The sequence below is a fragment of the Cygnus atratus genome, chromosome 28 (assembly GCF_013377495.2).
Source record: "Cygnus atratus isolate AKBS03 ecotype Queensland, Australia chromosome 28, CAtr_DNAZoo_HiC_assembly, whole genome shotgun sequence".
In the NCBI taxonomy this organism is placed as follows: Eukaryota; Metazoa; Chordata; class Aves; order Anseriformes; family Anatidae; genus Cygnus; species Cygnus atratus.
Window position 1 is genome coordinate 1,961,971 of NC_066389.1, and position 12,974 is coordinate 1,974,944.

The window sequence follows — 12,974 nt, forward strand, 5'->3', positions numbered from 1 at the left end:
GGGGGGGCAGGAAGGGGGGGATGAGGGGTTGTGGGGGGGCAATGCAGAGTTTTGGGGGGGCTCTGCAGGAGCAGACCCTATAAATGGGGGTGGCAGGAAAGGGGAGCGGGGGGGGGAGATAAGGAGTTTTGGGGGGGCTCTGTAGGATCAGACCCTAGAAATGGGGGTGGTAGAAGGGGGGGGGGGGGGCGAGGGTTTTAAATGGGGGGCAGGAAGGGGGGATGTGGGGTTGCGCGGGGAGTTTATGGGGGGTTTTGGGGGGGCCCTGCAGGACCAGACCCCGTTTATGGGGGACTGGAGGGGGGGGGACACGGGGTCGTAGGGGGGGCGCTTGGGCACGGTGAGGGTTTTTTGGGGGGGGGGGGGGGCCTTTTAGAATCAGCCCCAATGACGAGGGCGGCAGCAAGGGGCGCTGGGGGGGGTCTCTGGCTTTTTTTGGGGGTTCTCTGGCTTTTCGGCCCCCCCACCCCCACCCCCGCGTGTAGCGCAGGGGGTCCCACGCCCGCCCCCCGCCCCCGCCCCCCCGCCCCCTCCACCGAGCTCCGATCGCCGGCTGCGCTTACGCCGCTGTGGCACGATGCCGGAAATGGAGGTCCCCCCCCCAACCCCTCCGCCCCGTCACGTTGCCCCCGGCGGAACTACAGCTCCCAGAAGGCCTTGCGCCCGCCCCCCCCCCACCGGGAGTCCGCGGAGGGGGCAGGGGGAACACGGGGGGCACCCACGGGTGCTGGCGCGCCACCGAGGGGGGGCTGGGGGGGGCCGATACACGGGGGGGGGGGGGGGGGGCGCACGAGGGGGGTTGGACGGAGGAGGTGACCACCTGGGGCGCGCGGAGACGGGGGGCGGGTGGGCACGGGGGGGCGGGGGACACGAGTGGGCTCGGTGGGGACAGACGAGGTGGGGCGGGGACAGGGGCGGTGGACACCAAGGGAGTGGGGACACAGGGGGAGCCTCACGAGTGGGGATGGGACAAGAGTGGGGGGGGAAACGGGGGGGGTGGCGTGGGCATGGGGTGTTGGAGACACGAGTGGGGCGGGGATGGGGGCGGTGGACACCAGGGGGTGGGACACGAGTATGTGGGGAACGAGTGGGGTGTGTGTACACAGAGGGCAGCGTGACATGAGTAGGGTGGGACACGGGGGGACGGGAATGGCGGGGGGGGGGTGTGTTGTGAGCCCAGTCGGGTGGGACCCCCCCCAGTGGGAATTTGACGCCCTGTGGGATGTGACCCAGGGCGGGGGGGCCAACGCGGAAGGACGTCACGCCAATGGACCCCAGTCACCGCCACCCACGGACTTACTGCCTGGCCTTCCCCAGCGCAGTGGCATAAATCAGGGCCCGGTGCGCCCTAAACCGCGGCCCGGTGGCCATAAATCAGGGCCGGCACACCCTGTCTGCCAGCTCCGACCCGGCCGTGGCGCCCGAGCCGCGGGGCGTACGTTGTCCACCTCGGTGTCCCACGGCTGCCCACCACGACATCGTGCCAGGAAATTTGTTGTTTTCCTTCTTTTTGGTGGCGCTACACCGTCCGCCCGGCACCCCGCTGTACCCGCCACGCGGCGTCCCGTTGCTGCCAGGAGCTAAAATCTCGGAATTTTACACCAAAAGAGAGCCGGGGGGGGGGGGGGTGGGAATTGATGATGCCGGTGCCCCCCTCTGGACCCCCAACCCCGGCACCCCCCGGCCCTGGCCCTTTCCACCACCCAACCCTGGGGTCCGTCCCAGCCCCCCCCAGCCCAAGGGTCCCGTGCCCTCTCCCCCCTGGGACCCCCCCCGCCCCTCCTGGGGTCGCCCCCGCCCTAAAACCCAGCGCCCGCCCAAGCCCCGCCCCCTCACAAAGGCCCCCGCCCCCTGTGCTATGGTCCGCGCCCCCCCTCCCGCATCGCCCCGTCCCCTCGGCGCTGATTGGCTCCCGCGCGACGGCTCTCCGGAGGGACCGGCGAGGGGGAGAGGGTGGTGCAGGCCCGCCCCCCTATGCCCTTATATATGGAGCGGCTAACGGGCGGCGGCCCGCTGCGGGAACGGCGGCGGGGCGCGGAGCTGGGGGCGGTGCGTCCACGTGACCCGCACCGGGGGAGTTGCGGGAGGGGCGCGCAACCCACGCGTGTCCGTCGCTCCCCCGTGGGGTCGCGCACGCCCCCTGCCCTGCACTCCGTGCGCTCGCTGTACACCCCCCCGTGCACACCCCGACCCCCCTCCCCACCCCGCTGCCCCTCCCACGCGTGCCACGCACCCACGCGAGCACATTTCCTCCCCCGACCCCAACTTTCACGCCGTTACAGGGGGGGCTCCGGGCACCCAGCGCCGTGCCCACGTGTGGGCTGCCCGCGGACACGCGCACAGGGAGCCGCCCAGCGCCCGGCAACGCGTGCACACGGCCGGACAGACAGACAGACAGACACACAGGACAGGCCCCCCCCACGCTCCCCCCCCGCCCCCCCACGCAGCCCCCTCCCCGTCCCGCCCCGTCCCGCCCCGTGGGGCGGTGACCGGCCTGGGGGCAGCCGGGGCGGCAGCGGCGAGGGGCAGCGACCGCCGCTCCGGGCCCCCCCCGGGTCCGTCTCCCCCCCCCCCCCCCCCTTTAACGGGGGGGAGCCGGGACCCCCCCCCCCCTTTCCACCCCCCCTTCCCGGGGAGCCCACCCCCCCTCCCCCCCCCGGAGCCGGGACCCCCCCCCCCTCCTCCTCCCCTCCGCCCGCCCGCCCCCCCCCCACGCGGACCCTCCCGGGCAGCCCCCGCTCGGCGGCGGGGAGGGGAAGGAACTTTTCTCTTTCTCCTCCTCCTCCTCCGCCAGTCCTTCCCCATCCCTCCATCCCCGCCGCACTCCGTCCCCCTCCTTCCCGTCCTCTCCCGGCTCGCTCCGCCGCTTTCCCCGGGCCTCCTCCCCCCCCCCCCCAGGTCCCTTACCGGGGTGCGGGGCTCCGCCGCCCCCCCCGCCCCCCCCCCCCAGTCCCGGGGCTCCTTCCCCATCCCGGGCGCTCCCGGCTCCGGGGCTCCTTTCCCCATCCCTGCATCCCGGTCCCCTCCTCTCCATCCCGGTCCCCCCTCTCCATCCCGGTGCCCCCCTCTTATTCCGGGGCTCCTTACCATTTCGGAGCCCCCCTCTCCATCCCAGTTCCCCTTCTCCATCCCGGTTCCCCCCCTCTCCACCCCGGTCCCCCCGCTCTCCATCCCGGTGCCCCCCTCTCCACCCCGGTGCCCCCTCTCCCATCCCGGTTCCCCCCCTCTCCATCCCGGTTCCCCCCCTCTCCATCCCGGTCCCCCCCCTCTCCATCCCGGTTCCCCCCTCTCCATCCCGGTCCCCCCCCTCTCCACCCCGGTGCCCCCCTCTCCATCCCGGTTCCCCCCCTCTCCATCCCGGTCCCCCCCCTCTCCATCCCGGTCCCCCCCCTCTCCATCCCGGTTCCCCCCCCTCTCCACCCCGGTGCCCCCCCTCTCCATCCCGGTCCCCCCCCTCTCCACCCCGGTGCCCCCCTCTCCACCCCCATCCCCTTGCCCCATCCCTCCCCTCGGGACTCCCACTTCCCCGGGGGGGGCTCCCCCTTTTTCCCCGGGGGGGGAGGGGAGGGGGGGGGGGGGTTCCCTCCCGGCCCCGCCGCCCCACCATGGCCCTGGCGGCGGGGCCGTGGCCGGAGCCTCCTCCGGCACCTCCGTGCGCCCCGGAGGCGGCGGCGGCGGGCGCGGCCAAAGCGGCGGGGGCGGCGGAGAAACCGGCGGCGGCGGATTGCTTGGTGTGCGGGGACAAGGCGAGCGGCAAGCACTACGGGCAGTTCACCTGCGAGGGCTGCAAGAGCTTCTTCAAGCGCTCGGTGCGCCGCAACCTCTCGTACAGCTGCCGCGGAGGGCGCGACTGCCCCGTGGACCAGCACCACCGCAACCAGTGCCAGTACTGCCGGCTCCGCAAGTGCCTCCGGGTCGGCATGAGGAGGGAAGGTGCGCGGCGAGACCGTGGGCTGCGAAAGCGGGAAGGGGTCCGCCGAGTCTCGGAGGGGTGCGGTGGGGAGCGGGGAGGGGGTTCGGGAGGGAAAAGGGGGCGAGGGGGAAAGGGAGAGAGCGGGGAGAGCGAAAGGAGGAAAGGGGTGAGGAGGAGGGAGTGGGGGGGGGGGGGAGAAAGGGAGGGGAAGGGAAAAAGAGTGAGGGGGGGGGAAAAAAGGGGACGGTGATGAAAGGAAGAAGAGGAAAAAGTCCAAAAAAAAAAAATAATGATGGGAAAAGAACAGGGAAAAGAACAGGGAGAGAAAGCAAAAGTGAAGAAGACAAAAGAAAGAGAAAGGTGAGAGTAAGGGAAAGCAAAAGAGAGAAAGCAAAAAGAAAGAGAAAAGAGAAAGAAAAAGAAAGGAAGGAAAGAGAAAGGGGAGGCGAAAGAAAGAGAAAGTGATAGAGGGAAAGTGAAAGAGGGAGAGAAAGGGCTGCCGGAGGGAAGGAAAGAGAAAGAAAAAGGGGGGAAAAGAGAAAAAGAAAGAGAAAACTCCGCCGTTTTCTTTCATTTTTCCTTCCCCTCTCCGCCTGTCGATCTCTCTCCATCCTCTCGCCCCCTGTTGCCACCTCTTGTCCCCTCCAGCCCCCCCCCAGTGCCGGGGTGCCGGGACCCCGACTCCCTGGGGGCGGCCGTGCCGGGGGCCGTTGGCTGCCCCTTGCTCCCCTCTCGAAATGGAGAGGAAACTTCCCCGTGCCGCGGCCGAGCATCCCCCAGTGCCGCCGAATCCCCTCGCCCGTCTCCGTCCTCCCCAAGGGCTCCGTCTCTCCCCTATTTTTTCCAAACCCAAATTCAGCAGCGGGTCCCCCGGTAGCACTTGCGGGTTGTCCCCCCGGGGGGGAGGACGAACCCCAGTGCTTCGCCTGGCTTTTAATTAGGGCGAACGGGGCGGCCGCGAGCGTCGCGGCGCCCGGTGCCCCTCTGCTCCCAGCTCCGCAGCCAAGGCTGCGCAGAGGGACCCGGCTCCTCGGCTGGCTTCGCTCTGCCCCCAACGAGACCGCTCCTGTCAAATTTTGGGCTCTTTCGGGCTTCGCTCTGGCTCGATTTATGGGGCCGTGTCTGCGCAGAGCCGCAAGCGGTTTCGCCTTCCTCCCCGTTCCGCCCAGAGCAGGGATGCAGTTGTTAAAAGAGCAGGGGATTAGAGGGCAGTAATACAGATATTCTTTCAAAGATTAGGGATTTGGCTTTTGGGAGGAGTGTCCAGCAAATCTGAAGTTAATTAGGCTGAATTAGCTTCTCTAATACTTAGCGTGACCGGGATTAAAATCGCATTTCCAACCAGCAGCGGTACGATGTGTGCCGTTACCTCGTCCGACTCAAACTGAGCCCCGCAATCACATTTTGCTTCTCGTATTTTTTTTTCTCCCCAAATCAGCAGCTTTAGAAATCGGTGGTGGTTTCTTCGCTGATTGATTTTATTTTATTTTGAAGCCTGAAATTGCATATTTGGGCGAGCAGGCGGTGGCGAAGCTCTGGGGCTGGCGCGGGTTTCCTCCGGCCGCACCGAGCCGAAACCTCGGCGCTGCAGCTCCGCCGCCGAACGAACCGTGCGGCGTCCTCCGTGCTTGGGCACGGGGCTGGCGACTCATTAATTAATTGTAAATAATTGCAGCGGTGGCCCAGGTTCTGCTCAGACGGCCGAACCACCGTGTGCTGTGCGTTTGCTGCCGAATGGGAGATTTATTCGCCGGTGGCCGGCCGGCTCGACAGCGCGAAGCCTTTCCCGTTGAATTCGGGCTGATTTTGCCTCCGTCGCCCGAGCTGCAAACTATTCTCCTGCATCACGCGCTGCCTGAAGGACCGAGGGTGTTCCTCCCGCTGCTCAAAGCCCCGGGGATTTGTCCCCATCCCTTTTCTTCCCGCGTTGTCGCCGTGTGGGTGCCGTGGGCCGCGGGAGGCGAGCCCTCGCGGCGGCGGCTCGAGGGCAGGATTAGGCAGGAGAAGGGTTTGCTGTCTGCCTGCACCAGGCTGGCGCCGTTCGGCAACAGTTGGGACCGCCCGCAGCCACGCTTCTACCTGCAAAGTTGCTGTTTTTAGAATTAAAGAATTGTTGAAAGGGAACCGAGGCACTAAACCCGGGCAGCAGCTGGGGGAAAGCTCCCGCAGCAGCAGCCACCGTCCCGGCGGGAGAGGGCATCGCGCCCCGGCTCGTGCAAAAGGATGGGAAATAGGGGAACTGCACGAAATGATGGGAATAGGGGAACTTCATGAAATGATGGGAAATAAATAGAGGATCACCAAAAATGATGGGAAATAGAGGAATCGCACAAAATGATAGGAAATAGAGGAATCACCGAAAATGATGGGAAATAGAGGAATCGCACAAAATGATAGGGAATAGAGGAATCCCCAAAAATGATGGGAAACAGAGGAGTTGCAAGCAATAATGGGAAATAGAGGAATTGCACAAAATAGTGGAAAACAGGATTAATGATAGGAAATAGAGGAATCACCCAAAATGATGGGAAATAGAGGAATTGCAAGCAATAATGGGAAACAGAGGAATTGCACAAAATAATGGAAAACAGGATTTTCAAAAAAAAAATGATGGGAAATAGAGGAATCACAAAAATGGTGGGAAATAGAGGAATCGCACAAAATAATGGAAAAGAGGATTTGCAAAAAAAAAGATGGGAAATAGAGGAATTGCACAAATACAATGGGAAATAGAGGAATCACAAAAATGATGGGAAATAGAGGAATTGCACAAAATGTTGGGAAATAGAGGAATTGCACAGAATGACGGGAAATAGAGGAATTGCACAAAAATAACGGGAAATAGAGGAGTTGGGGCATTGGCATCGGTGCGGGTCGGAGCCGCTGAGCATCCCCATGCCGCCGGCCCCGCTGCCACCTTGGGAGCAGCAGGAAAATTGTCACCTCAGTCCCCCAGGGGGGCTCAGCCCGCGAGGTCCCCGCTGCACACACAGCGCTGGGGCTTTTAGGGGTTTCTCAGCATTTAAATCAACATGATGATAAAATATATATGTATGTATTTAAACGGCTCTGGTGAGGGTGAGATCTGTTGCAGGCGACCGTGCTGGTGTTGGCTGGAAGGGAAGGAGGAGAAGGGTTGCTGTGGTCGGGCACTGGCTGGATTTGGAGTTGGGTTTTGGGTTCAGGGCTCTTTGGGACGGCCGCAGAGCACGCACTGAGCCGTGCCACGGCCGATCGGCCTCATCCCCTGCTCCTCGCTGCGGCCGGAGCTGCAAACGGCTCGATCGTCCCCAAAATCCCCGCTCTGGTGAGGAGGGAGTCCTCCTCCTGCTTGGTGGAGCCCCAGGAGCGTGGCCGAGTTGGGGACTTTGCATCCCGGGCGCTGGGTGGGACGGGTGCGGGGTCACGCAGGGTTGGCCCCGTCTGCAAACGGGATTTTTTTGTGTGTGCATTTTTGCAGGGTGAGGGCGGCCGTCCCCCTTTTCCTAGCATCGCCTCGTCGTGGCGGCTCGCTCCCCAAATGGGCTGGAGCCTAACCTCAATTTTTGCTTTTCTCCCCCCAAAAAAGGCTGGTGGCAGCGTGCGTGTCCACGGGTCCTGTGCACGGGGAGAGCCGCCTGCAGCCGACCTCCGTGCAGCTGGAGCAGGGGATTAGCTCCCGCAGCAAAAATCCCACAAATTCCCCAGGATTTCTGGCATCGCCGCTCGCACCGAGGCTGCCCAAAACAAGGGGTTTTAACCCCATTTCCCTCGGGAAACCTCTCAGGGAAGTGGCCGTGCTGGGAGAAGCCGCTCCCGGAGCTCGGCGTTCATTTCTAGAGAAACATTTGGTGGCATCCGTACGGATCCACGACCCCGCTCGGGTTGTCTCCAAGACCAAAAGAGATTTTGGGGCCATTCAAAAAAAATAAATAAATTCCACAGCTTAGTTTTGGGCTGATAATTAACATTAGCATCACTCGAGCACTGCAAAGCCCCGGCGCTGGGACCTGCTGAGCTGCACCTGAGGTTTTATTGAACCTGTATTAAATTTATTGAACCTGTATTAAATCCCCTCTGGTTTCGCCGTCTCAGCACATCGGTTCGTCGCATCCCCGCCTGCTTGGTGCTGGCACTACGTGGATCGTGCTGGGCACTGGCTCTCAGGGGGTCGTTTGGGGTCAGGATTTGGATTCTTGGTGGTTTTTTTTTTTTTTTTCCTTTGTTTTAATTCAGAAAAGGCAATTGCCACGAGCTGCTGCCGCTGCCTGCGCTCACCCTGGCCGTGCTGCGGGTTGGACGCTGGGGTTCAGCACAAGGAGCTTGGCCGTGGCTCCGTGCCTTGGTTTCCCCACCTGGTTGCCCCTAATGGCATCACCCCATGGGCCCTGAAACCCTCCTGGCACTCGGCTGGGTTGGGCTGAATTCATTCCTGGAGGACGTCCTGGGTGAAAGCGGGGCAGGATTTAGCTTGGACAGGTGGATTAAACCTTGGCCATCAGGAAATCACTCGGGGTGACACATGCGGCACGCGAGCAGAGGCCGGATCCTGGCGACCAGGCCGAGTGAGCAGCGTTTTGGTGTTTTGGTGAACCAAATTTTTGCCTGAAAAGGGGCAAAAAGGGGTTTCAGTGGGTGCGAAGTCACCCCCTTTGGACTCACATGGTGGCTTTTTCCTCCCGCGGCCGCGAAGTCGGCTGGGATCACTGCTGTAATAAATCAAATACTTGGTAGTGCTGCGGTGCTGGGGCTGGTGGTGGTGCAAGGCGGTTTGGGGTGTGCAGAGGGGTTTTGGGGTGATGCAAAGCGGGGTTGGGGTGATGCAAAGATGGTTTGGGGCTGTTGGTGCTGCAGTGAGGGTTTGGGATGATGCAAACGGGGTTTGTTGGTGCTGCAATGGGGATTTGGGGTGACGCAAGGAGGTTTTGGGGTTGGTAGAGGTGCAAACAGGGCTGCACCCAAGGTGAGCACCGGGCTGCACCCCGCTGGGGTGACGCCGAGCGGAAGGAGCGTTTTTGGGAGCATTTTGGGAGCGTTTTGGGAGCATTTTGGAGAGCTGGGGCCACACGCTGCGCCCCGAGGGGCGGGAAGCAGCTGGGGCAGGAGAAGTCGAGGGGTTCCTGGGGCACCCGGTGCCCGTGGGGAGGCCAGGAGCGGGGCCGGCCGCAGGGGTGATCCCGACCGCTGGATGACACTTGGGACTGTCACGCCGCATTAGGCTAAGCCCCGCTCAGGGCCTGCCCCCGCGGCGGGGGGCGGCGATGCCAGGGGCGAGCGGGGGGCCGGGGAGGAGGTGCGAGGACCCCCACCCGCCGCACGGATCCGGACGGTGCAACCCCAAGCCCCAATTTTTTTATTTTATTTTATTTTGGGGGGCTGTTTTCACCCCAAGCTGAGCCGCAGCTGGTGCTGGACAGACAGACGCCCCTTGTAGCCTGTCCCACCCTCCTGGCTAATCCTTTGGGGTTTTAATCCCAAATGGCAAGAAATTCAGCGGGCGGCAGCAGGGACATGGCCCCTGTGGGGGCACCCCCGGGCCCCTCGTTAGCACACCACCTTGCAAGAAGGTGGTGACCCCAAATGCTTGCATTCAGGCCCCAAAAAATCTGTCCTACCCTTCCTTTTGGGCCACCTTGCTGCACCCCATTCCCATCGGTTCACCCCATTCCCATTGGGGAACCCCATTCCCATTGGGGCACCCCCTCCCCTCTCTGCACCCCATCCCGGTGTTTGTAAGCCCCGGGGAGGTTTCGGGGGGCAGCGCCGCGGGCTCAGCACCGCGGTGCTGACCTCCTGCTCCGCTCCGCAGCCGTGCAGCGGGGCCGCATGGCGCACACCCAGAGCAACCCCAGCCAGTACCCGCTGGCCCCGGGGGACCCGTACGGCGGCCACGGCTACCTGAGCGGCTTCATCTCCCTGCTGCTGCGCGCCGAGCCCTATCCCCCCGCCCGCTACGGCGCCCAGTGCCTGCAGCCCAGCAGCGTCGTGGGCATCGAGAGCATCTGCGAGCTGGCCGCCCGCCTCCTCTTCAGCGCCATCGAGTGGGCCAAGGGCATCCCCTTCTTCCCGGACTTGCAGCTCTCGGACCAGGTGGCCCTGCTGCGCCTGGGCTGGAGCGAGCTCTTCGTGCTGAACGCGGCGCAGAGCGCCCTGCCGCTGCACGCCGCCCCGCTGCTGGCCGCCGCCGGCCTCCACGCCGCCCCCATGGCCGCCGACCGCGTCGTGGCCTTCATGGACCACATCCGCGTCTTCCAGGAGCAGGTGGAGAAGCTCAAGGCGCTGCACGTCGACGCCGCCGAGTACGCCTGCCTCAAGGCCGTGGCGCTCTTCTCGCCCGGTGAGGGGGCGTGGCCTCGGGGTGGGTGGGCGTGGCCTCGGGTGGGCGTGGCCTCTGTGGGTGGGGTCACGATGGGCGGGGTCTCAATGGGTGGGGTCGTGAGGGGGTGGGGCTATGGGTGGGGGGTCTTGTGGGGCGGGGGCGATGGGGCAGGGGTGGGTGCGCAGGGAAGGGATGGGATGGGAATTGGCGGGGCTAAAAGGGGCGGGGCTTGATTGAGTGGTTGTGGGCGGGGCTTAATGGGGTGTGGTTCTGACGGGGTGGGGCTAAATGGCGTGGGGGTGGATGGGTAGGGCTGGGAATGAATGGGCTGGGAAGGGGTGGGCGGGGTTAAATGGGGTGGGGCTTAATGGGAGTGGTTGTGGGCGGGGCTTAAAGGGGTGGGGTAAAGGGGGTGGGGCAAAAACAGGCGTGGTTGGTGGCTTGGGAATGGGTGGGAGGGGCTAAAGGGCTGGGGGCCAGTAGGTGGGGCTAAATTGGGGGCAGGGCTAAAATGAGGGTGGGGCTAATTATTGCAGGGGGACAGGGTGGGGTTAAATGGGGCAGGGTTAAATGGGGTGGGGCTGGAAGGGGAGGGGCTAAGTGGGGTGGGGCTGGAAGGGGAGGGGCTAAAAGGGGTGGGGCTGGATAGGCAGGGCTGAGGTGCCCCCTGAATGGGTGTGGCCAGGTGGGCGGGGCCTGCCAGCCGAAAGGGGGCGGGGCCAACCAGCCCCCCCCCCCCCCCCCCCCCGATCCCCTTCGGGCTCCGTGCCTCAGTTTCCCCTTCCCCATCCTGCTCCTCTCCCTGGGGGGGCTGTGGGGGGGGGGGGGGTGTCCCCGTCCGCGCTGACGCCCCCCCCTCCCCGCAGACGCCGTGGGGCTGTCGGACCTGGGCCACGTGGAGAGCGTGCAGGAGAAGTCGCAGTGCGCGCTGGAGGAGTACGTGCGCAGCCAGCACCCCAGCCAGCCCAGCCGCTTCGGCCGCCTGCTGCTGCGCCTGCCCTCGCTGCGCATCGTCTCGGCGCCCGTCATCGAGCAGCTCTTCTTCGTCCGCCTGGTGGGCAAGACCCCCATCGAGACCCTGATCCGCGACATGCTGCTCGCGGGGTCCACCTTCAGCTGGCCCTACATCCCCATGCAGTGACACCCCCCCCCTGCCCGCCCCCCCCCCCCCCCCCCCCCCCCCCGGGGGCTCGCGACAGCAGTGGCCTTGGGGGACGGGACGGGGATTTTTGGGTGGCTTCTCCGTTTTCTTCCTTTTTTTTTTTTTTTTAATTTTTTTTTTTTTTGCTCCCCCCCTCTCTCATTGAGGCAGGGTCGGGATCGGCGCGGGAGAGCGCCCGAAGCGACGCGGGAGGCTCCGGGTGCGGGGCCAGGCAAAGGGAGAGGTGTGGACTATTTATAAAAATAAAATAAAACCTATATTATATCCTAATTTCCTCTCACTCCCTTGAGCGACCAAATGGTGTATCCTCATTAATGTTTTTAATGCTTTTCCTTATTGTCGGTGAGCCAACAAGCTCCTTCGCTCCGACTCATAGGCTGGTTTCTTGTTTTATTTTATTTTATTTTATTTTATTTCATTTCATTTCATTTCATTTCATTTCATTTCATTTTGTATTTATTTCATTTTAATTTAATTTATTTTAATTTGTATTTATTTCATTTTATTTATTTTATTTCATTTCATTTTATTTTACTTTATTTCATTTTATTTCATTTTTTCCCTTTTTTTTCCACTTAAAACAAAATAACCCAACACCTTTTTTTTTTCCTTTCTTTGGCACTGGAGCTGGCAGTGATGCTCACTGAACGCGTGCCAGCGTCGCTCCGGCGCCGCGCCCCTCCCCGGGTGGGATGGGGTGACCCCAGTCTCATCCCAGTGCAGCCCTGTCCTTCCCAGTATGGTCCCCTTCTGCTCCCAGTATGCCCCATCTCCCCAGTATGACCCCGTTAGGGTCCCCCAGAATGGTCCCAGCGCAGCTGCAGTCTGATTTCAGTATTCTCCCCGGTCTGGTCCCATTATGCCCCCAGTCTGGTCCCACGGCAGCCCCAGTCTGACCCTGATGTGGCCCCAGTCTGATCCCAGTACGCCCCCATCTGATCCCAGTATTCGTCCCAGTTTGATCCCAGTATTCTCCCAACCCTGATCCTGTTACAGACTCCCATTTTAACCCACTGCAGCCCTAGTCTGATACCAGTACAGCCCTCACGCTCATCCCAGTATTCCCCTTGGCCAATCCCAGTATGCCCCCAGCATGGTCCTAGTATAGTCCTCAGTTTCATCCCAGTATACCCCCAGCTCTATCCCAGTGTGCCCCCAGTGTGATCCCAGTACCGCTCCCAGTGCAGCCCAGTCTGCAGGGTGCCCTCGGGCTGTGGCGATGCCCATGTGGAGACGCTGATGTTTTATTACAGGTTTTTAAAAGCCCATTAGAGAAAAGTCAAAAATGGCCTTTTCAAACCGAAGGACACGGGCCCAGCTGCATGTGACCCTTCTATAAATAACGTCCGGGGGGCGGGGGGGGGGGAATATTTTAGGCAAACACCGCGCGGGGCTGAGTTATGGGCGGCTGAGCACCAGGAAAAGGGGCGCTGGGCTTCCTGCGAGAGCGAGCTGGAAAAGGCCACAGGGAAAAATTACTGCAGGGTGGGCTCGCACCCTCGGCCGGGGCTCGGTGTGGCGAATCAGCCCAGCTCGGTGAGGATTTGTGCTAAAAAAAAATAAAAAAATAAAAAATTGCATCGCCGGGGAGGGAGCGCCGC

General features: G+C 62.9%; 1 protein-coding gene across 1 annotated transcript; it reads left to right on the forward strand.

The window, feature by feature from the left end:
- The first annotated feature begins 3,605 nt into the window (after window positions 1-3,605).
- LOC118261582 (nuclear receptor subfamily 2 group F member 5-like) lies at window positions 3,606-11,352 on the forward strand. The gene is made up of 3 exons (XM_035572475.1): window positions 3,606-3,933; window positions 9,702-10,229; window positions 11,078-11,352. Exons 1-3 carry the CDS (start codon window positions 3,606-3,608, stop codon window positions 11,350-11,352), a joined length of 1,131 nt encoding a protein of 376 aa, XP_035428368.1.
- Window positions 11,353-12,974: the final 1,622 nt, after the last annotated feature.